This window comes from Budorcas taxicolor, chromosome 10 (assembly GCF_023091745.1).
Source record: "Budorcas taxicolor isolate Tak-1 chromosome 10, Takin1.1, whole genome shotgun sequence".
In the NCBI taxonomy this organism is placed as follows: domain Eukaryota; kingdom Metazoa; phylum Chordata; class Mammalia; order Artiodactyla; family Bovidae; genus Budorcas; species Budorcas taxicolor.
This window is the reverse complement of record NC_068919.1, coordinates 101,016,170-101,040,092: the sequence shown is the minus strand read 5'-3', so window position 1 is coordinate 101,040,092 and position 23,923 is coordinate 101,016,170. Positions and strand designations below refer to the sequence as shown.

The 23,923-nt window shown below is 42.5% G+C and overlaps 1 protein-coding gene across 1 annotated transcript in view; it reads left to right on the top strand.

The window, feature by feature from the left end:
• Positions 1 to 23,923, top strand: part of SPG11 (SPG11 vesicle trafficking associated, spatacsin) — a 79,611-nt gene that overhangs the window by 25,514 nt on the left and 30,174 nt on the right. The window contains exons 15-27 of the mRNA XM_052647091.1: positions 535 to 748; positions 2,667 to 2,870; positions 4,136 to 4,242; positions 5,058 to 5,203; positions 6,383 to 6,544; positions 8,914 to 8,980; positions 12,399 to 12,564; positions 13,554 to 13,759; positions 14,145 to 14,253; positions 15,170 to 15,329; positions 15,718 to 15,990; positions 16,615 to 16,815; positions 17,558 to 17,665. Coding sequence (XP_052503051.1) covers positions 535 to 748; positions 2,667 to 2,870; positions 4,136 to 4,242; positions 5,058 to 5,203; positions 6,383 to 6,544; positions 8,914 to 8,980; positions 12,399 to 12,564; positions 13,554 to 13,759; positions 14,145 to 14,253; positions 15,170 to 15,329; positions 15,718 to 15,990; positions 16,615 to 16,815; positions 17,558 to 17,665 — 2,123 coding nt within the window. The remainder of the gene's footprint in view (positions 1 to 534; positions 749 to 2,666; positions 2,871 to 4,135; positions 4,243 to 5,057; positions 5,204 to 6,382; positions 6,545 to 8,913; positions 8,981 to 12,398; positions 12,565 to 13,553; positions 13,760 to 14,144; positions 14,254 to 15,169; positions 15,330 to 15,717; positions 15,991 to 16,614; positions 16,816 to 17,557; positions 17,666 to 23,923) is intronic.

Sequence of the window (23,923 nt, the reverse complement as noted above, 5' to 3'; positions counted from 1 at the left end):
GTGAAAGAGAAAAACCATCTGGTTCAGTGAATATGAAATTTCAAGGCTAAGAATTCTCTTCCTAGCTTCCATGATGTTCTTTGTCTTTCAAAATAGTCTTTGGTTTCTCTTTGTGTAAACTGAGAATCTGTATCATACCAGGGCTCTGGGGAATAACTTAACAATGGTAAACAGTGGTAGTTCATAGGGTGTCAAATTCACGTTTATTATTACAGCTGAAGTTTTTGTTTATACTAAGGAGAAGAAAAGGGAAAAAGAAGGCTGACAAGATAAATGAAACACACAGGTAATTCCCAAGTTTCATTTAACCACTGTAGTCACGGTAGGCAACATTTAGCTCTTGCTCCTGCTGACCATCAATCAGAAAACAGACAGCACAAAAGAGGGAACTAGGAAAGGAAGCAGAGGGCCTGAGCAGCTCTTCTTTTATGTTAAATGTTTCCCCAGATCGTCATGGTTACTCAATTAGTGTTGGATTTTATGCCAGTAATCATCATCCATTGCTATTTTAAAATGAATTTTGTTCTTGTTTAGGATATAACTCATATTCTCCTGAAGCCCTCTGGAGATACCTCACAGCACGCCATGATTGGCCCAGCATTATCCTGTGGATTGGAGAATTTCAGACCCAGAGCAGTTATGCTTCACTTGAGCAGAATAAATGGCCGCTTCTGACTGTGGATATTGTTGATCAGAATACTTGTTGCAACAACTACATGAGAAATGAAATTTTAGATAAGCTGGCCAGGTATTGTAACTGTTGTTGATGTTTAGTTGCTAAATCGTAGCCCGCTCTTTGTGACCGCATGGACTGTAGCCCATCAGGCTCCTCTGTCCGTGGGACTTCCCAGGCAAGAATACTGGAGTGGGTTGCCATTTCCTTCTCCAGGGGATCTTCCTGACCCAGGGATCGAACTCACATCCCCTGCACTGGCGTGCAGATTCGTAACCACTAGACCACTAGGGAGCTCTCCAGGTAGTTTTTAAAACTTAAGTGTAAAATCATAATGCTTTTAGAGGATAGGGAAGACTGTCTTCATGACCGTGGGATTAGGGGGTGCTTTGTAAGAGGCTTGGCGTGGGACAAAGGGAGATGACACTCCCTGAGACCATGGGAGCTGGCTGGTAGGACGTGTGTCCTTCAGTGGACAGTGCTGGCCGGCCTGCTGCCACACAGCACAGAGCACGCCGAGGCATCCCCATCCTCCGTTATCCTTGATTCTTGTCTCCTAGGGGGGATCTTCATAGGTCAAGACAAAGCAAAGCAGAAGCCTGAGGGCACAAGACTCTTGTAGACCATCCCACTTAGGTGAGTGAGCCTCTAGGGACACACAGCAGGAGAGTAGAGCTTGGATCTGGCGGGGAAAGATACCAGCACACAGATAGTTCACAAAAGAGGAACCATACGTGACCAATAAACATTTGAGAAGATGCTCCTCCTTATTTATAGTCACAGAAAGGGAAATTTATTTTACAAAAAATCTAGGAACAATGGCTGTCAAAGGTAGAATAGAAAAATCAGATGTGGGATCATCATACAGCAGAGCAATGGAAACTACCCAAGTGCACCTGTGACAGCGGAAGCAAGCTACAGCTGTAGGTGTCAGCCGGGCTAAGCCGCACAGTGTTACGTGGGAGGAAAAAGCGACAGTGTGTCCAGGATGTTCCATTCGTAGACGTCAAGTTTGAATAGCCAGAGCCAAATATTATTAATACTTCAGGCTACACACATGGGTAGTCAGACTATGTTGGTGAATGAAAGTAGGGAAGCAGTTACCATGGTAATCAGGATAGTGGTTACCTCTGTGGGCAGAAAAGCTCATGTAAAAGGGGAGGAGTACTCCAAGGACTTGCAGGTACAATGTCCAATAATCAAGGTGGTGGCTGTGTGGTGTTTCTCTAAACTCCACATAATGCCTTCTGTTTGTACTCCTTTAATGGTATGTGTGGACTTCTTTGGTGTCTCAGATGGTAAAGAATCTGCCTGAATGCGAGAGATCCAGGTTCGATCCCTGGGTCAGGAAGATCCCCTGGAGAAGGGAATGACTACCCATTCCAGTATTCTTGCCTGTAGAATTCCATGGACAGAGGAGCCTGGCAGGCTACAGTCCATGGGGTCGCAAAGAGTCAGACACGACTGAGCAACTAAAACTTTGTCTTTCATGATGTATTAACAGTAAACTTATAAAGATATTTAAATGCAAATTTCTGTTCTTTAATAGTTGGTCTGTTTAAGTTACTCTTTATTGTGCTTTAATCTCTTAATGGTTTTGTTTGGATATTTTGGTGAATTCCTCAGTGTGTAAAGCATCTAGCTTCAAAAGCCACAGTGGGTTGTACAGTTCCAATCAAAAACAAACAAATAATTTTTGTTTGTAATTTAGATTAAGTAGTAATTTAAGAAGTAATTTAGTTTAGGGTTCTGAAGTGTTTAAGGTATTGGAGACTGTCATCACTGCCTTAAAATACTACAGTGTTGCAGAAGCCTTCATTGGAGACCAGCAAAAGACACGTTTCAAAGCATGTCTATGGGCAAGAATGGCAGTCTTGGTTTGTAAATACTCGTTTTTAACTAGTTGAGGTTACTTAACAATGGAGCTGGTTAGGTCTGCTCTGAATCTAGCAACTTCTAAACTTGCCATGTTTTATTTAAACCTTCCCAACAGGAATGGAATTTTTCTTACATCTGAGTTAGAAGACTTTGAACTCTTCCTTGTCAGACTGAACCATGTTGGGGGTGTGATGCAGGACGCCCTCGCTGTTCAAAACTATAGGTCCAAAGAAGGATGGGATTTCCACTCTCGCTTCATTCTCTATTGTTTGGAACACAGTCTTCAGCATCTTCTTTATGTCTATCTTGACCATTACAAGTGAGTACTGAGAACGAAGCCTTCGTGTTCCCTCTTTCCGTATCACATCTGAATATGACTTTTAGGGAAATATTACGCGTTCATGTGAGCAATACTGATCTTTTTGAAGTAGTTCCCCCCACTGTAACATTTGGTGACGTCTTTTAGTTTAATACTCCATTCAACTAAATGCTTATCATGTGTTTTTTAAATGTTAATTATGTAACATCAATATTAACCTTTTAAATAATTAGATATATTAATTTATTAATATTTATTATTAATATTTAATGCTTTAAAAGTTTAAAGGAGGGAAGATTCTAAAGGTTAACTTGGACTCTCATACCAAACAAATGCTACAGACTTTGACTTCATAGCCACTGCAAGGTATCTTAGACATGCTCTAAAGTTTATATTTAGGTGGTCAGACATCGGTATATATATTTACTTAAGATCAGCTGGCGCAGTCGTGTCTGTGGCCAGTGTTGCTTGCTGTTGGGTCAGTAATGATGATGACAGCGATAGTGAGCACTTCCAGTGTGTCTGGCACTGTTGTTAGTGCTTTATGTGCACTAACTCACTTGACCTTCAGAAACTCTTGTGAGGTGGTTATTCACACCTCCATTTCATAGATGAGGGACCTGAGGCTTTGAGAGGGACCTAGTGCCTTGTTTAAGGTGCACAGCTAGTAAATGCTAAAGTTAGATTTAGTTATATTTGATTCCAGAACCCACATTCATCTGCGAATGAGAATATTTTTATTTATTTTGTGTAGAATAGGCTAGGAATTCAAGCAAAGGATGTATTTCTTGTTCATATCATTGAGGCCTACTTGAACACAGAAATATTTCCCCAAAAACTACTGGCAAGTGAGGGTTTAAAAGCCACATTGTCAGAGGCCCTGTTACGACCGTTAACTGCTTAGTCCCCTCTCCTCTTAGTTATATGAAAGTTTTCAATCATCTCTTCAGCTTGAGAAAGAGCTTAAAGCATACAGGTGTTCTGGTAATCTTATACAGCGTTGGTAAAATTTCATCATGGTAGGAAACTCTCTAAGTGATATTATCTCTGTCTCTCAAATTTTCTTTATTCCCAGATCATATGTAAGGCATATGAAAAACATACTGTAAGACTGGGAGTATATGGTGTTCTATTTACTTTTTAAGTGCAGAGTTCGTTTATTGTTTTTTTTTTAATGCTAGATATCACCTGAGCAAACATGGTTGTAATTATCTGTCTTACTGTTTATGTTAATCAGATATTTTGTGTGTTTGTTTTATATACAGACTTAGTCCTCCAAATTGTCCTTTTTTGGGAAAAAAAGAATTACATGAGGCTCACCCTTGGTTTGAATTTTTAGTTCAGTGTCGACAAGTTTCCAGTAATTTAACAGGTATGGGTGTCCAGTGTTAAAACAGAAATTGCTTTAGATAAATAACCAGTCTTTTGAATGGAATTTAAATTGTAAACTCTTTAAATAAGTCATATAACTGTAGACAAATATTTGACCGTAATCTAGACTCAAGCTGTATCTAAGAAGCAGGTGATCTATGGTATCTAATTCCTGTTTTAGTTTGCATTTTTATTGCTAATGAATTATATATATTTGTGTGTCAGGCATTTATATTTTCTGCTTTGTAAAACAGTTATTCTGTCCATTTATCTGTTAGAGTCAGTATCTTGGGCTTCTGTATGAGCTCTTTGTTGAAGACATTAACTGTTAGGCTGTTGCCTTTTGCTTATTTCTCCCCTTGTTCATTACTACCTTTCAGTTTTCCTTGTTTCTGTTCCCTGAATGGAAGTTCTTATTGTTATGTAGACATCTATTTTTCTTTCCCTTTGTAATCTGATTTCCTATTGCTTTTACATTTAGAAAGTCCTTACTGTGGGTAGAGCTAAAAATTCATTTTCTTTCTTAGAATTAAATAATTCTTGTGTGTGTCTGAGTCACTGAGTCATGTCCTACTCTTTGCATCCCCATGGACTGTGGCCCTCCAGGCTCCTCTCTTTATGGAATTCTCCAGGCAAGAATACTGGCGTGGGTTACCATTTCCTTTTCCAAAGGATCGTCCTAATTCCGGGATTGAACCCGGGTCTCACACGTTGCAGGCGGATTCTCTAGCATATGAGCCGCCCATGGGAAGCCCATGTGATTCTTAGCTTAGTGTTTCTCTCTCAAGGAGAAAAATGCGCTTTCTTATTTTTCAGATCCCAGACTGATCTTCCAGGCTAGCCTTGCAAATGCTCAGATACTGATTCCCAGCAACCAGGCCAGTGTCAGCAGTATGCTGTTGGAAGGACATACCCTCCTGGCCCTTGCTACCACAGTGTATGCCCCTGGGGGCGTCAGCCAGGTATGGACAGCGCTTTCACATGTTATGGCAACCTAGGACTGATGATAAATTTAGCAGAAATACCTGTGGATCTTCTAGGTCTCAGTTGATTTAAAATGTAACCACGTACCAGCATTTCATTGAAGAGTATGAAACAGTAGTGAATTTTTAAGCTTTATGTCCTATCCTCTTAAGTTGAAAGGAGACCGAAAAAAAAAAAAAGAAAGGAGACCGATCCAGTCAGCCCTCCATATCCAGGGGTTCTGCATCCACAGGTATGGAGGGGGCGGCTGTACTACAGCATTTTATTTGAAGGACTTGAGGTCCTCAGATTTTGGCTATCTGTAAGGGTCTTGAAACCTATCCCCTGTGGATACAAGGGGCAACTGAATGTTGCGTAGAGATTTTTTTTCCCCCTTTATTTGCTCTCTGATAGCCCAGGTTTGTTTTTAGGATGGAATCAAGATCTAATTGCTCCTTGGAGTAAGTATACTTTGAATCTGTGGCTTGGGAATTATTCTCTATTATTTGACCTCTTTGAGAGCTAAAAAGGAAATCATAATTTTTAGCTACCCTTAAAAACTTTTATGAGGAAACCAGTGAAAATTTGCCCATCTCTGCTTTTTTGAAAGTGTAGCGTGGCTGGTTAGAGGGAACTTAAGAATGCTGCTGAACATCTAATCTGTGAGTTCCTTACTGACGCTAGCTTAATTTAATTCCACCTGTTTGAGATGATGCATATATATGATGTATATCTTAACTTCATGGTTACTTACGCCTCTGTTTGTAATCAACCTGTTAGAAATTACTCATAGAATAACTTGAGACCTGAGAGAAAGAACCTAAGAGTCATCTAGTCTAGTAGGTGTTTTTCTTTTAAAATATTTACTATTTAATATCCAATTAAATATTTAATGTTTTAAAATTTTGAATATTGTTGTAACAGAGCCTGTTTGCAAATAGATTTTCCTTATGCAGTTTGAAAGCCACTGGCTTAGCTGAACCTTCTAATTTTGTAGTTGAAGAAACTGAAGCCTGCCTGATCCTAAGTGTCCAGCCCAGGGCCACACAGCTAGTTTGTCTTAAGTCAGAGCTAGAGCTGTTAGCCTGTTACTCCTTGCATCTTATGAAAAGAGGACTTAAATTTGGAAAAGAGAAAAAACATGATTCTGTTATCACATTATCTGTCTTTTTATTTAGGTTGTTCAGAATGGAGAAACTGAGAACTCTCTGAAGAAAGTAGATCCCCAGCTACTGAAGATGGCATTGACTCCTTACCCAAAGCTTAAAGCTGCTCTGTTCCCACAGTACACCACCGCTAGTGTCCTGCCTCCCGACATCACACTCTACCACCTCATTCAGGTATAGCACTGAGACATAGCAGCTAGGGTTCAGCCAGAGTGGAAGAGAGAGACCATTCTGGGTCTTCCAGGTAAGGTGACGTGTGCGTGCTCAGTCATTTTCGACTGTGACCCCCATGAACTATAACCCACCAGGCTCCTTTGTCCATGGGATTCTCCAGGCAAGAACACTGGAGTGGATTGCCATTCCCTTCTCCAGAGGGTCTTCCCAACCCAGGGATCAAGCCTGTGTCTCCTGCATTGGCAGGCAGGTTCTTGACTACTGTAACACCTGGGAAGCCGGAGTCTTCCATGTGTAGGCCATTTAATGTAGGAAGTTACTTACACAGAACGATAGCAAAAGAGAGAAGCCAAGTGTGTCATGATGAGACAACCTCAAAATTGACAAAGATGGATGTCATCAACACCCCTAAGGCTGCCGGAAAGTGGTGTTACTGAGCCCACCATGGGAGCCTCTCTGAGAGACACACTCAGAGCCAGGCTGCCTGCTGGGGGCTTGGAAGAGAATGTAGGGCTGGAACCTTGTGGGAGATGCTCCAGAAAACACAGAAGGGGAAAGCATCTCAGTCCCTCCCCTCTTCCCACCTTCACTCTCTCGTGGCCAAATGTGTCTGGCAGCCAAAGCACGGGTGAGCTTGGGAAACGCCGCTGTCCGGTTCAGGGCAGAGCATGGGAAGGGTGGACGTGGGTGGGAGGGCAGACAGGGTCGGCCAGCGTCCTGGTCTGCTCACTGAGAGCTGCTCATGCCACCACTGGTAAACGTCTCTCTCTCCTCAATGAATAGGGCTGTTCGTTTAAGTCACCTTTTTCAGGACAAAGACTTCTTCAAGACTGTGAGAGAGCTACAAACTGTACCCAGAAAAACTGCATATAATTTTGCTTATATTTCAAAGGAATTCACAGGTTCCCTGAAACCTATTGAGGGATCCTCAATTAAGAACACTGTCTTGACAGAAAAGGACAAAATTCTGAAAAGCAGTTATCCTTCAATTTAAAATTGAATCTTTTAAAAAAAGAACACTTTCTTTTGATCATTTCTCACTTTAGAAGGCTTTTGCTTTTTTTCCTGGGTACAGATATTCTCATAGTGTCTTCAGTTAAACGTAAACCCTATAATCCTATAAAAATATAAAACCTCTTACTCTAATGTGAAAATTTTACAGACCTGTGCTACCAAAAATGTGGTGGTCCCCAGGCATGCGTGAGTCTGTGGACTACTTGTTGCTGATATGTGTCAGCAGGATGTTTTGGTTTGTTTTTAATGTAGCAAAACTTTCTTGAAGGAAGCAGTCGGCTAGATTTAAATTTATCACAGGCATCTTATCTCATTGAAGAAATGAGATAAATGGGTTACATAGATATAAGTGGATTACATAAAAGCATAAAAAATACATGCTTTACTACGTAAAGTGGGTCCCATCAGCCTAAAACAGAAGTGGTTTCCGGTTGTTGTTTGTTCTGTTTTCAGGTTGAAGCAGTTTGTTAGTCCTGTTGTTGTAGGGAAAGTGTCCCCTCTTCACTAGACCCCAAGATTCTCCCTTCCTCTAAAGTTAGAGTGGCTTTGGAATTCCCCGGTGCTCCAGTGGGTAGGACTTGGCACTTTCACTGCTGTGGCCCAGATTTAATCCCCCGTTGCGAGCCTTAGAATAAATGAATGAATGAATTGAAGCGTACTCCCATAAGTAATCTCACACACACACACGCACGCACGCAAATAGAATTAGAGCTGCTCTTTTCCCCGCCATCCAAACCTGGGCCTGATAGCCCTGCTGTCTCCTGCATCGTCCTCTGTGCCCGTCCCGCAGGCTGCTCGCCGTCTACTCGGCCTTCGGCCCCGCCTTTCAGGCAGCCGGTGCTCCCTGCTCACGGGTCCCCTCTGGCTGGCCTGGCCTTAGTCTGTCTGTCTTTGGTGGTGGTACTGCTGCTTTGGCCATCGCATCGCTTGAGCCCGTGGCCTAGCTGTCTCTTTCCTGACCTGCTGCAGCGCACCTTGTTGTATTTATGGTAGCATTTTCTAGCCGCTTGGTCCTCTTTCCTCTGATTCCAGAGCATTTATAAAGCCCATTTTTATGTGGTAATTGTTGCTGGTTCTAGCAAAAGACAGTAAACTTTGGAGACAAAGTTTGAAATGAAGAGAGTCTTTAAAAGAAACATAGCCAGTTCTGTTTTTATTAAAGTAGAAAAATGTCTCATACCCTCTTTTTTGTTTGTAGCTGTTTTCAAAGAATTTATATCTAGAAAGATGGGAAGTTTTTAATTGCCGTGGAAAGGGAAGCAGACTGAAAGAGAGAGAGAAGCTCTTTCATGTGATTTAGTTTACTTTAGAATCAGTTAACTTTTAACTCTGATTTGACCTCTCCCCTTTTTCAGTTATTGTTGCCCTTTGATCCCAGCAGATTGTTTGGCTGGCAGTCTGCCAACACATTGGCTATAGGAGGTAAGTCATTATGTATTCTTCTTGCTCTAGAAGCGTTTCAGCACTGTTGACAGTAGAGGATCATTGATGTAAAGCCAATCTAGCTTTCTCATACTTTCTATCTTAAAAATAGAAACTCAAAAAAACTGGCGTGCCTTTTTGTAATTGAAGTTTAGCTGATTTGCAACATCATGTTAGTTTCAGGTGTACAGCACTATGATTCAGCTATATACTCTTTTTCAGATTCTTCTCCCTTATAGGTCATTACAGAATATTCAGTGTGGTGCCCTGTGCTATGCAGTAGGTCATTGTTGGTTCTCAGTTTTACTTGTAGTAGTATGTATATGTTAATCCAGCCCGATTCACCCCTCCCTGCCCGCCTCCCTGTTGGTGACTGTAAGTGTGCTGTCTATGTCTATCAGTCTCTTTCTGTTTTGTAAATAAGTTCGTTTGTATCATTTTTTTAGATTCCACATCTAAGCGATATGCTATTTGTCTTTGTCTGGCTATATCACTTAGTGTGATAGCCTCTAGGTCCACCCGTGTTGCCGCTGCAGATGGCATCATTTCATTATTTTCATGGCTGAGGAGGATTCCGTTGTACATATATATGTGTGTGTACATATATGCATATATATATTTCACATCTTCCATTATGTGTGTGCATATTTTCTGCTGTGTGAGAGTGTGTGTGTATGTGTGTGTGTGTGTATCACGTCGTCGTCATCCGGCCACTTGTTGATGGACATGAAGGGTGCCTCCCTGTTGTAAATAGTGCTGCTGCAGTGGGCGTCAGGGTGCATGATCGTCCTGAGTTAGTTCTCTCCAGATACATGCCCAGGAGTAGGGTTACTGGATCTTGTGGCTCTGTTTCTAGTTTTCTTAAGTAACCTCCATACCGTTCTGCATAGTGGCTGTTCCGGTTTACATTCTCACCAACTGTGTAGGAGGGTTCCTTTTTCTCTACACTCTCTCTAGCATTTACTATTTGATGATGGCCTTTCTGACCAGAGTGACTTGATACCTCATTGTGGTTTTAATGGGAAACATTTTATAGAAAACTGAATTGAAAACATACTTTGAGTTAAAAGTCATGAGGTCACTAGTGCTGTACTTGCTGGAAAATGTAATATAGACTTTCTGCTTAAATTTCTCCCTTTCCAGAAATCCTTGTTCACTTGCAATATAGTATTAATATTATAAAGGTTAAAAGCGTAGGTGTTTTTAACATCAGACAGGTCTTGGCTCTACCATGTAATAGCTGTATGACCTTGGGCAACTGATTTAACCTCTCGTCAGTTTTCCATGAAATAAGGTAAGTGACAGTGCCTTCCTCACACGTCACGAGACGTGTTTAAAAAGCTCTTAGGCGGTAAGCACCAGGTGTGCACACACTACCATCCTCTCTAGACCGTAAACGTTTCCCTCATTTTTTGTGTGCCATCCCTAAACTCTGCTTTTTCTGTTTCTTTTTCACTTACTCATTGTGAGTTAGCTTTTAATATCACATTACCTGTGGTGCCTCTGCCTGTATTACTGTAAAGTAGGGTTCACATCCGTACTTTTCACATAATACCTACCCTATAAATAGTTACTGATGTACCTGAAATGCATTTTCCAGCATGTCAGGTTTATAAGTTCTAATTTCAGTGTACTGGATTTACCTGGTGCCCAGCACAGCGCTGGGCCTGAGGGAGACATTCAGCTGGTGTTCGCTCAGTGCAGGATGAGGTAGTGTTACTGCATTTTCAAGTGAAAATGTTCATTCTGATCTCAGTGAGGCTCCTGGAGAGTAGGCAGAATCCCCTGTGCGGGTGCCGGTGGCTCCAGCTCCGCCCATTAGCCGGAGTCCTGACGTCCTGGCGCGTGTGGAGCACTCGACCAGGTGCGCTAGGGGAGCTGGGAGGGAGCTGAAGGCCTGTTCCCTGCCTTGTCTCTAGAAGTTTAAAACATTTTTGAAGAAATAAAGCACAAATTAAGTGAAATAATTCTAATGAAGGTGTAATACAGATGGTTTAAATTGGAGGGCTGTATCTAACTAGAATGCGTGCTTCTCTTTTCATACGGTTTCACCGAAGACTGCATGGTAATTTGGCTCTTGCAGCAGGTCAGAGAAAACTTTCCCTTATACAAAACCTCCATACTGGCCCCCCAAACCACTAAAAAAAATCAGGGTCTTATTTGAATAAAAACTCAAGTTTGGGGACTTCCCTTGTGGTTCAGTGGTTAAGACTCCACACTTGCGCTGCAAGAGGCACGGGTTCAATCCCTAGTCAGGGAACTAAGATCCCACATGCTGTGCTGTGTGACCAAAAAAAAAAAAGACTCAGATTTGTTCATTTGGCTTTATGTGCACTCTGTAAAGAATGAATGAATGAATGGTTCTACATGCAATTTTGTTATCAAAATCAATCTGCTCTTACAAAGAATACAGATAAGATGTGACAGTTTTTTCATCTCGAGGGAGGTGTAATTTTACGGAATAGCTTTGTAAGATGATGGGCTCCTCTAAAGTCTTCAAATCTTTTTTTAATTAAGAGCCTAGTCAGAATGTAAAAATTTCTTTGGAATTGCATGGGAGGATACAGTTTTACTTCAGCTTTGAACTATGAAAATAAGAGCAGATGCACTGTTTTCCAGAAATGGTTCCTTACAGTTCAAAATATTTTATCTCCTGTTTAAAATAGGTCTTTAGTGGTTAGGAAGCAATTAAAGATTAGGGCTTGATAGGAACAGTTATTTCATATGAACTTTCCACATCCACATATCTTTTGACTTCATATTTCTCTAAAAAGAGAAAAAATGTTTTTCTGCTTCCTCCATGGGCGCAGGGGAACTTTGAAACACTCTCTGCTGGTCTTAGAAAGATGGTATAATGTAGGTAATAAGGTGCTCATGAATACAACAACAGAAACAAAAGTAGCTGTAATAAAAGATTATTCGGGTATTAATGTGGAGAAAAGCACCTTCTTCCCAGTATTGGAAAAGGTACAATGCATTGGTCTTGGTGAACAGAGGATTCGTATGGATAGGATACGAAGGCGTTCACTGTGTAATGAGCTGTGTGAGTGAATTAAAAAGCTCTGTTTGCTGATCATTAACAGATTTTGTAGTTAAAGGGTTATTGCCAGTGTGAACTTAAAGAATCATCAAACACAGAATTTGTAGCATCTAAAATAAGAAGTTCAATAGGTTCACAACATAATTTATAGGTTTTTATGTGGCTTCTGAGGTACACATTTTTGTGTAAAATGAGGGCTACTGCTCCACATTAAAATAAAATTATTACATTTTGGTGGTTCAAAGTGATACACAGTGGTACAAAATGATGATAGCGACCAGTTTTCTTTCACCGTTGCCAACTTAAGTTTTCCACATGCCGATCTGAAGTTAATCATGGTGAGGTGCAGAAGATTAACGTTGCTTCACTCTCCCCCAGATGCAGCGAGTCAGCTCCCACATTTCTCTAGCCCTGACCTGGTTGGTAGATACGCTGTAGTAGAGTGCCTGAATTACGCTTACTATTTACGTCATGGGCGGCCGTCATTTGCGTTTGGTACTTTCCTGGTTCAGGAATTAACCAAGAGCAAGACCCCCAAGCAGCTGTGAGTATTTAAAACATAATTGATACTCTTAAAAGCATATTTGTGTATTTTTGTACATGCGTTTATAAAAACCTACTGGAAATATACCACAGTTGGTCGTTTTATTTTTCATTTGTGCTTTTTCGTATACCCTAGGATTCTCGCACTTAATCTTACTTTGTGAATAGGAAAAAGATTAAAATATATTTTTAAATATCATAAATATATCCTAGAATCATGTCTCTAAAAATTGAACCAGGAGCTTGCCTAATGTTAGCAGTTTCAAAGAGGGAATTCTATAAGATGTCAATTCTGCATTTAAGATCTTGGTCTTTTATAATTCACTTTTGTAAAGAACAGAATTGGGAGGAGTATTTTATATAATCAGCAGCGAAATACAGATTTAGTATGTTGGTTTATTTTATAGGTAACTAATGCATCTTTATGGTAAAATATTCAAGTAAATCAGAAGGGTGAAAAATGAAAAAGTTTTGTCTCTCAGCCTCAATTCTGTTGTACATAGTAAAAATAAGCATGGTTAATTTCTTGTGTATCTTTCCTCTGAATTTTTCTATTCATATAAAAGAACATATATGAGTCCTTGAAAATGCATGAGCTTTATGATGTCACACTTTAGGTGCCATTAATTTTCTTGGTAGTTTGTGTACATACTTATAATTAATAAGATCACAGGTTGACAGTCTTTCATAAATTCTATTCCATGTTCCCCTGAATGAAGTTGGAAGCAAAAATTACTTGGACTATGAATAGGTGTTTTAGGAAAAGGTGAAATATAAAGGGGTTAGGGAGCTATGGAGCCAGAAGACAGCTGAAAGCTCCCAAGAACCTGAATGGATGGAACAAGGAGTGGAAAAAAGCGGGGGCAGGGCAGGGGAGGGAGTCACGCAGTCACCGGTACATCGGGTATCACTGATGCAATTGCATCTGCTTTTCCTGGTGAGAAAAAAGTTTCACGTGCTGATGTGATTTTTGATTCCTTTCTTTCTCAGGATCCAGCAAGTAGGCAGTGAAGCCTATGGTTTAGGGCTCTCCTGCTTCCACATATCTTCAATAGGAGCCGCCTGTGTATGCTTCTTAGAATTGCTTGGTCTCGACAGCCTCAAGCTCAGAGTTGATATGAAAGTGGCCAATATAATTTTGAACTACAAGTGTGGAAGTGAAGATGCTCAGTACAACTCTATCAGAGAGTCTCTGGGTATAGCACCTTTATGTCGTTGGTTTCGTTTAAAGGACAAGGGACAAATAGGTCTAAAGCATTGAATTGCGAGTGGTTGGGGAACAGTTATCTTCTGTTTCATCCTTTTTCTGCAGAATGTTTGTACTTTATCTCATTTCTTTGGGCCTTTAATGGGTTTCTGAAATGTCTCTGGGCCGCACTTTCCTGGTAGAAGTGCCCAGTCCCTGGAATCCCCTGGCAGCCCAGTGGTTGGGGCTGGATTTCCCTGCAGTGGCCCAGGGCTGATCCCTGTGTGAGGAGCTAAGACCCTGCACACCATGCCTTGTGGCCAAGAAAGAGGCAGTGCCCAGTTCCTGGCCGTGCTTTTCTCTTGACCGTGTCGTGCTGTTTAAATTTCTTACAGCTGGAAAGCTGTCTAGACTTGCTGTGGGTGAGAGGGCAGCCACCGAAGAGCTGCTTGTTCTCTTAGAAGAAGGCATGTGGACCAGCATTCAGCGGCAGGAAGCACAGAGGTGTGTGAGCTGCAGCCCCCGCCTCTCTCGCAGGAGGCTTGGCCGTTCCAGTCTGCCTTTGCCTAGTGTTTCTTCTCTCAGATGCTTTTGCCAGTCCCCCTAGACCTTGTCTTCTTCCTCGTGTGGCATATTTTAATGCCTCTTGCCATCAGTGAAAGGAGAAGGAAGGTGACGATTCCTTCTTTAGAGAGGGTTCCCGAGAGCCGGAGGGGAGCTTTGCCTTTCCCAGGGCCCTGCTGGTCTGAGACGTCTCCACTGTTAACATGTCAGAATTGGGTGCAGGATGGGTCTCACAAAATTTGACTCCAAGTGATGTCCTTGATTTTTTTTTTCTTGCTAATATATATCAACTGATAATGGAAGGTGAGGTGACCATCTTTCCACAAAAACCCCTCTCTTCACACATTGATGTCATGTCTCCTCTCTGCTGTCCCCTGGAGCTGGCCCTGCCACCCCAGCCCTGAGGGGCACCCTCCTCCTGTCCCTCCTGTCACTGACCGCGTGCTCAGCAGGTACCCTCCCCTTAGCGAGGAAGTCCAGGTGCCTGTCAGGCCTCCCTCTGACACTCTGAAGGGAGTCATGCAAGAGAATTAGGCACCCAGGTTCTCGAGGGGCTGTTTTCTCAGTTCTCCTGAAGACGCTACATTACATAGCTGGTTTGACAGACACTTGGTTGGTACTGGCGTGGGGGCCGGGGGAGGGAGGGGAGGAATTTTGCCAGTATGCTGAGAAAGCTGTTGTGCATTATGGATGAAAGTTCTTTTTTCAAAGCCTTCTAGTAAATATTTGGTGTTTGTTGAAAGGCATTTTAGAGAATATACTGTAGTTAAATTTATTTTTTGCTAAGTTTCCAGTTTAAAGCTGTATTTTAACAAGTTCTTTCCCTCTTACCCCCATATCCACTCCCAATTACAAGGTTATCCAGTGGATCCAGCAGCCAGTGGGCATTAGTGGCACAGTTCTGCAGGCTCCACAATATGAAACCAAGCACATCTTACCTTAGAGAATGTGCCAGAGCAAATGATTGGTTACAGTTTATTATTCACAGCCAGCTCCATAGTCACCACCCAGAGGAGGTAAGCCACCAGTTGTTCCTGGTTATTAAAGAAGAGGAAATTGGAGCACTTCTCAGAAGACAGTGTTCTTTCTGTTGTATATCATAAGCTTTTGTTTGCTATGGTGGCTATTTTTACTGAGATTTCTGTGGGTTGGCTTCAGACAAAGGACTAGTCATCACTACTAAAGAGCTGAAGAAGAGTTTGTGTGACTCTAGATTGAATCTGGAAACTCACTCAGACATAACAAATGACTTTAAAATTGTGTGGTCACTTCTGATATACAACGGTCACTTCTGACAGTTCGGGGTGAGAACAAGCAAGTCTGCCTCTTTGTCCGACGTTTTTAGCTGCAGCTGAGATTGGAATTTGGTTGTCTTGTTTGATCATCATCTAATATGCTTTTTAGGTGCAATATCTTCTCCAGCATTTCAGCCCTGTTCTTCAGGACCACTTAAGACTGGCTTTTGAGAACTTGCCCTCAGTGTCCAACTCCAGAATGGACAGTGACCAAGTCTGCAGCACGTCCTCCCAGGAACTCCAGAGACACAAAGAAGAGACGACGAATTTCTTTCAGCTTCTGCTTCAGTGTTCAGAGGTGCCAGGCTCCTGGTGCTGGCTGCTGAGAGAAGCGGTGAGACAGAAGGCCCCAGTCCTTAGTGTCCTGGCCTCGTGTCTCCAGGTGAGACTCTCCAAAAGCCTAAATTAAGGACTCAGAGGGCTGGAGAAAACGCTGAAAGGAGACAGAGAAGGCTGGCGTCAGGGAGGCTGCGAGGCAAGAGCAGTGAGGCGCCAGCGTGGGCTTGCAGGTCACTGACACCTGTGCTTCTCCCGCTTAGGCCCCGGGCCATCTCGTGCGCCTCCCTGTGGCTTAATGTTCAGTAACTTAAGCGGTCAGAGCCTTGGCTCCGGGCTGGCAGTCACAGAGAAGGGTGCCTTGGTGGGCCGACCTCCTCTGTGTCTTGAGCAGGACGGGGGATGCTCGGAACGGTCCCTTGGTCAGCAGGTCTGTGGAGGACAGGCCTGTTTTCTTACACGTAGTGCTTCCCTGACCCCCACATAGAGCCCCTCAGGCTTTTGGCCTTCTGGTCTACTTTTGCTCTGCAGGGCAGCTTATAATAGTCCCTTGGTTGTTCATTAGAGTTTGTTTCGTGTCGGAAGGCTTTTCAAGTCATCTTAACCAATGTAGTGAGGTGACTTGTTCTCGGGAATACCCATCTGTGGTGGTAGCGTTGCTGGAAGCTTCCTCAGTCAGGCAGTCTGTGCCTAGTCGTTCCTTGCTCTGAAGAGTTTTCTCCGCTGGCAGGATGCCAGTGCTGTCTCTTGCCTCTGTGTCTGGATCATCGCCTCTGTCGAGCCCCGCATTGCCACTGAAGCAGGGGGACCCCTTCAGGACTCAGTGGAGGGCCACGTCTGGGGCCTGGAGGACCTCTCCGTCATCTGGAGGACATTGCTGACAAGGCAGAAGATCAGGACTCTGATCAGAGGCTTCCAGCTTTTCTTTAAGGTGATGTTAGTTCATTCCTTTCCTCAGTTTAAAGGCCTTACTCCAGAATATCCACCATTGGCTTTTTCAATTAGTCCTGTCCCTGGGGTTTTTTGTTTTTTTTTTTCAAGCCAAAAATAGATAATGATACTAGAACTATCACTTATTTAGCAGAGTGCTTTCTATGTATGATTTTAGTTGATTCTTACAATAATCCTGTGTAAAGTAGTTTTTATAAGGATGTTATGAAGTGATATTATCCTCATTTTAAAGAGTGCTATACCAAGGCTCACAGAGCTTAAGAAACATGCCCGGGGTCTCAGAATGCTTTAGTAAATTGTTTACTTATGGTTCAGATCCATACTCTCTAATTCAAAAACTCCTATCCTCCGAACAGAACGCTCCCATCGAAGTGATGGAAGTGTGTTGGCCGATGCCACAGACAGGCGGTAGTTAGCAGGTCAGTGGAGGGCCACGGGGTCTTGGCGGCACCAGCGGAGCATCCGCTGCTCGTGTGTGGTGGACCAGGCACAGGACAGGCAGAAAACGGGCTGCTGAGTAGGTGTGCCTGGCCTGAGGTATTTTTTCCAGAAGGAAATATAAATTTAATTTCTGTTCTTTTTAACATAGATGATGTCACTTTACTATGAAGCTTTATTAACAGTTTTGTTTTACTATAACCTCTCTTGTATTGGCATTATTCATTGAGAAAACAGTATTAAATTTCAGGATTTTGTAACTTCATTCAAACTCTTCCTCAAAGGATTCCCCACTCCTCTTGATGATGGAGATATATGAACTCTGTATGTTCTTCAAGAATTATAAGGAGGCTGAAGCTAAACTTGTGGAGTTCCAGCAGAGCCTTGAAACTGTAAGTTGGAATTACAGTAATCTTTCTCACTGACCTGAAATTGACTACAGTGGCCTCTTGTCTGCTCAGAGTCAGGATATGACAACAGTGGAACCGCTGTTAACGTGGCCTGATTCATACTGGACCCTTCGTGCCGCTCCAGAGATGAAGAGGCAGGACAGGAGTCGCAGTGACCTTGCTTCTAGCGCATCCGTTGCCGTGGATGACGGGGGGGGTTCATCCAGTGTGCTAATGGCCTCTGATCAGGATCCTGACGCTGTAGCCAACCTCAGTGGAAAAGGAATTAATGGTGTCTGCTGGGGATGCTACAGAGGAGTGTGGTGGTTACATGGGATGTGTGTTGCCAATCCAAAACCAACTTTGAGTGTGAAGGGGATTTAATGCTGCTTTTGTTCACTATGACAGAAAATAATGGCTTTTTCCATCAATACTCGTGGTTTCTGTCCAAATGGTGCTGAACCTTACGTTAATTTCAGGCTTTACCTATTCCGGTGCTTGTTTCGGGCCTGTTCAGCATGTGGAACTGAATAACCCTATGGAAAACAGAGGAACTTAGAAAAAGGAAAAGAAATTCGCCTTACTCCTGCTTGGAGTTTCAGCACTTTTGCCCTCTATCCTAAAATAGCTCTATGATAAATGAGACAAAACCATATACTGATTTTATCCAACAAATATATCACAATGGAATCTTAGTATAAGATTTTTCCTCCCAATCACATTCATCTTAACTATAGTGAAACTTTTTTAAAGTTTTATTATTTGAAAATATTGAATCAGTTATTCAAATACCCCTGAGGCTCCTAAATTATGGAAAATAGAGGCATTCATTTCCTTGGCCTGTCACTGTCCATGACTGGAGCCACACCAGGTCATTCTTTTTTTTTTCCTAATTAACTGTGAGAAAACGCATCTAGCATCTTCCGTTCTAACTGATTTCAAGTGTGCAGTTCAGTGGCACTGACCACATTCACATCATTGTACAGCCATCACAGCCATCCATCCCCGTAGCTTTTTTCACCTTGTAAAACAAATTTTATAGCCATTAAGCAATAATTCCTCAGTCTCCCCTACCACTGGCCCCTGCCAGTCACCGTTCTGCTTGCTGTTGTCACGATTTTGACTGAGTCCCTCGTGGCAGTGGAGTCACGCAGTCCTTTCCTTCTGGTGACTTGCTTATTTCACTAAACGTAACATCCTCTGATATCCTCAAGATTCGTCTGTGCTATAGCGTGTGTCAGAATGTCCGTCCTTTTCAGTGCTAAATAATACTCCGTTGTGTTTACATACCAATCTGTTCATCTATCAGCAGACGTTTGGGAGCGTCTGTGTTTTAGCTATTGCAAACGATGCTGCCATGACTGTGCTGTACAGATGTCGCGAGACTTTGCTTTCAGTTTGTTTGGGTTTCTACCTAGACGTGTGCTTGCTGGATGATAATGGTGATTCTGTTTTTGATGTTTTGAGAAACTGCCCTGCTATTTCCAACGGCATCCGTACCGCTGCCACCTCAGCACACAGGCTTCCAGCTTTCCACATCCTCTTAAACACTTGTTGGTTTCTGTTTTTTTGATAGTTGTCCTCCTAAGTGGTGGGAGAATGGTATCTCATTGTATGTTTGACTTGCATTTCCCTAACGATTAGTGATGCTGAACATCTTTTCATGTGCTTATTGGGCACTTATATGTTTTCTTGGAAGAAACATCTACTCAAGTCCTGTGCCCATTTTTTATTCAGGTGTGTTTTGGTTGTTGAGTTTTAGGAATTCTCTACATATTCTGATACTAATCCCGTATCACACGTAATGACGTGCAGATATGCTCTCCCTTTCTGTGGGCAGCCTTTCTACTCTGTTGACAGTGTCTGTTGATGCACAAAGTTGCTTGAATTTTCGTGAAGTTCAATTTGCACGTTTTGTGGGGTTTTTTGCTACCTGTGCATGTGGTATCTTAGCCAAGAAATTATTGCCAAATCCAGTGTTGTGAAGCTCTTATGTTTTCTTCTAAGAGTTATAATTTTTTAGATGTTACATATTTAGGTCCTTGGTCTGTTTTGAGTTAATTTCTGTGCATGTTGTTAGGTAAGGGTCCAACTTCATTGTTTCGCTTGTGGATATCCAGCTTTCCCAACACCTTTTGTTGAAAAGACTGTTCTTTCCTCATTAAGTGGTCTTGGCACCCTTGGCAAATATAACTGGACCGTGTGTGTGAGGGCTTCTTTCTGGACTTTGCATTTTGAATCATTGGCCTGTATGTCTTGTCTTTGGCTATTTCGGTTAGTGTAGTAGTCTTGTAGTACGTTTTGAAATCGAGAAGAGTGCTCTCGTTTTTTTAAAGTTTTTTTTCATGATTGTTTGGGCTATTCAGGGTCCCCTGAGATTACATATAATTTTAGAATTTTCTGTTAAAAAAAAATGTCATGGGGATCTTGATAGGAATTACATTGAATTTGTAGATTTGGGGATAGTAATGATATTTTAACTATAGTAGACCTTCAATTTATAACCATAGAATGTATTTCCATTTATTTATGTCTTTAATTACTTTCAGTGGTGTTTTGTAGTTTTCATTGTACAGATCTCTTACCTCATTGTTTAATTCCTGAGTACTTTTATTCTTTGTTTTTGGCTGTGCCATGTGGCACCTGGGATCTTAGTTCTCTGACAAGGGATTGGACCCACACCCTCTAACGGTGGAAATCCTAACCACTGGACCAGAGGGAAGCCCTACTTTTGATGCTATTGGAAATGGAAGCATTTTATAATATCCTTTTCAGACTGCTCATTATTTGTATATGGAAGTGCAGTTGATTTTTTGGTGTTGACTTTGTATCCTGTGACTTTGCTCATTTACTATTAAGTTTTATGGTAGTATCTTTAGGATTTTCAATGTAAGATCATACCTGCAAACAGAGATAGTTTTGTTTCTTCTTGTGTGCCTTTTATTTCCTTTTCTTGCCTAAACACTCTGGCTAGGCTTATCGAAATGTGTTGAATCAGTTCAGTTCAGTCGCTCAGCCGTGTCTGACTCTTTGCAACCCCATGAATCGCAGCACGCCAGGCCTCCCTGTCCATCACCATCTCCCGGAGTTCACTCAGACTCACGTCCATTGAGTCCGTGATGCCATCCAGCCATCTCATCCTCTATCGTCCCCTTCTCCTCCTGCCCCCAGTCCCTCCCAGCATCAGAGTCTTCTCCAGTGAGTCAGCTCTTCGCATGAGGTGGCCAAAGGACTGGAGCTTCAGCTTTAGCATCAGTCCTTCCAAGGAAATCCCAGGGCTGATCTCCTTCAGAATGGACTGGTTGGATATCCTTGCAGTCCAAGAGACTCTCAAGAGTCTTCTCCAACACCACAGTTTAAAAGCATCAATTCTTTGGCACTCAGCCTTCTTCACAGTCCGACTCTTACATCCATACATGACCACTGGAAAAACCATAGCCTTGACTAGATGGACCTTAGTTGGCAAAGTAATGTCTCTGCTTTTGAATATGCTGTCTAGGTTGGTCATAACTTTCCTTCCAAGGAGTGAGCGTCCTAATTTCATGGCTGTGTGGAACAGAAGGGGTGAAAGCAGGCACCCTTGTCCTGTTCCTGATCTTAGAGGAATGCTCTCAGTCTTGCACCGCTGAGGATGATGTTTGTTTTGGGTTTTTCACATGAGGTTTTTTTTTTTTTAAGTTGTATTTATGTGTTTCTGGTTGTGCTAGGTCTTCGGTGCTGCATGTGAGCTTTCTCTAGTTGCGGACAGCAGGGGCTGCTGTCTAGCTGTGGTGTGTGGCTTCTCCTTGCAGGGGACAGGCTCTAGGGCACACGGGCTTAGTTGCTCTGTGGCGTGTGGGATCTTCCTGGACCAGGGATGGGACTTGTGTCTCTTGCTTTGGCGAGCAGATTCTCAGCCACTGGGCCACCGGGGAAGCCTCGCGGGAGGCCCTTATTATGTGGAGGGAGTTCCCTTCTGTGCCTCGTTGGCTGAGAGCTTTCTTACCATGCAGTGCTGTTTTATTTTTGTCAGATGCCTTTTCTGCATCAGTTGAGATGATCATGTGCTTTTTTTTCCTTCATTCTGTTTGAAAACTGTGATGTGTACATTGAATTTTGTACGTTGAACCATTCTTGCACTCCAGAAATAAATTCCATTTGGCTGTGGTATGCAATCCTTTTAATATGCTGCTGGATTCATTTTGCCAGGCTTGTATTAAAGATTTTTGCATCGTTGTTTATAAGGGAGATGGGTCTGTAGTTTTCTTTTAGTGTCTTTATGTCTTTGGTATCAAGTTTATGCTGGTTTCATAGAATAAGTTGAGAAGTGTTTTCTCTAGTTTTTTGGGAAAGTTTGAGGAGGATTGGTATCAATTCTTCTTTAAATGTTTGGTAGAATTCACCAGTAAACCCATCAGGTCCATGACTTTGCTTTGTTAGAACTTGGTTTTGGTTGGGAGTTTTGACTACTTATTAAATCTTACCAGGAGATTTGGTCAGATTGTCTAATTCTTTGTGATTTAGTCTTGGAAGGTTTTGTGTTTCTAGGAACTTGTCCATTTCATCTCGGTTCTCCAGGTTTTGCTGTGCACTTGTTCATGGCACGCTTATCATTCTTTCTGTAGAACAGGCACTAATGTCCCCACTTTCTTTGGTAATTCGAGTCTTCTATCTTTAAAAGTTGCTTAGTTTCCATGATTTTGTGAGTGTTCCAGTTTTCCTTCTGTTACTGACTTATACATCATCCCACTGTTGTCAGAGAAGATACTTCATATGATATCTGTCTTTTGAAACCTATTGAGACTTAATTACAGGTTAACATATGTTGTCTCCTGAAGAGTGTGCCATGTGGACTTGAGAAGAATGTGCTGTTGCTGTTGTTCGGTGGAGCACTCTGTGTGCGTCTGTTAGATCTAGTTGGTCTTACGTGAAGTCCTCTGTGTCCTTGCTTGTCTGCTGCCAGCTTGTTCTGTTCATTATTGTAAGCAGAGGACAGGCACGCCTTGGAGATACTGCAGGCTGAGTTCCAGACAGCCGCGGTCAAGCGAGTGTAGCACAGCGCGTCACGCAGCACTTCTACCTTCTTGTGCGTGTGAAGGTCACGCCTACACTGTGGTGTAGTTTGTTAGTGTGCAGTGGTGTTATGTCTCTCTGCTGGGAAGGTCCCCTGGAGAAGGGAATGGGAGTTAACCCACTCCACTGTTCTTGCCTGGAGAATTCCATGGACAGAGGAGCCTGGCGGGCTATAGTCCACGGGGTCACAAAGAGTTGGACATGACAGAGTTGACTAACACTTTCACTACAGTTTCATATATCTTCACAGACCTTAATTTTAAAAGTTTATTGCCAAAATATTCTAACCATTATCTGAGCTTTCAGTGAGTAATAATCCTTTTGTAATAGTAATATCAAAGATCACAGATCACTATAACAAATATTATAATAATTAAAAAGTTTGAAATATTGTGATAATTACCCAAATGTTACTGGATTAAAAAGTAAGCTAGTGCTTTTGGAAAAATGACCCTGGTAGACTTGCTCAGCTTAGAGTTGCCCTAACCCTTCAGTTTGTAAGACGTGCAGTATCTGCAGAGCCCTGTGAGGCACAGCGCAGGGACAGGAGTGCGCCAGTGCTGGAGCCTCTCCGTAACTGCGGAGCGCTCTGCTCCTCCCTGTGGGTCCGTTAGCCTCTGCTCCGCGCGTTGCGATGGTCTGTCGCTTGGTGTGTGAGTGTTTACAGCTGTGGCGTTTTCCTGCTGTGCAGGTGTCTAGCAGTGTGCATGGCCCTCTTTTGGTTCTTTGGCCTTTCTAACCATGGTCTGTTTTGCCTGATCTCAGTACAGCCGCCTCTGCTTCCTCTTGGTGGTTTACTGTTTGCACAGAATACCTTTTTCCATCTTTTCACTTTCAGCCTGTGTCTTTGGATCTCAAATTAGGCTCTTGTAGACGATATACGGTTTCTGTCCATTATCGAGCTCATCTTGAAGAGATCTCTAGTCTTTCCCATTTGGTTGTTTTCCTCTTTCTCTTTGCATTGATCCCTGAGGAAGGCTTTCTTATCTCTTCTTGCTATTCTTTGGAACTCTGCGTTCAGGTGCTTATATCTTTTCCTTTTCTCCTTTGCTTTTTGCCTCTCTTCTTTTCACAGCTATTTGTAAGGCCTCCTCAGAGGCCCATTTGGGTTTTGCATTTCTTTGCCCTTGATCCCTGTCTCCTGTACAATGTCACAAACCTCCGTCCATAGTTCATCAGACACTCTGTCTATCAGATCTAGTCCCTTAA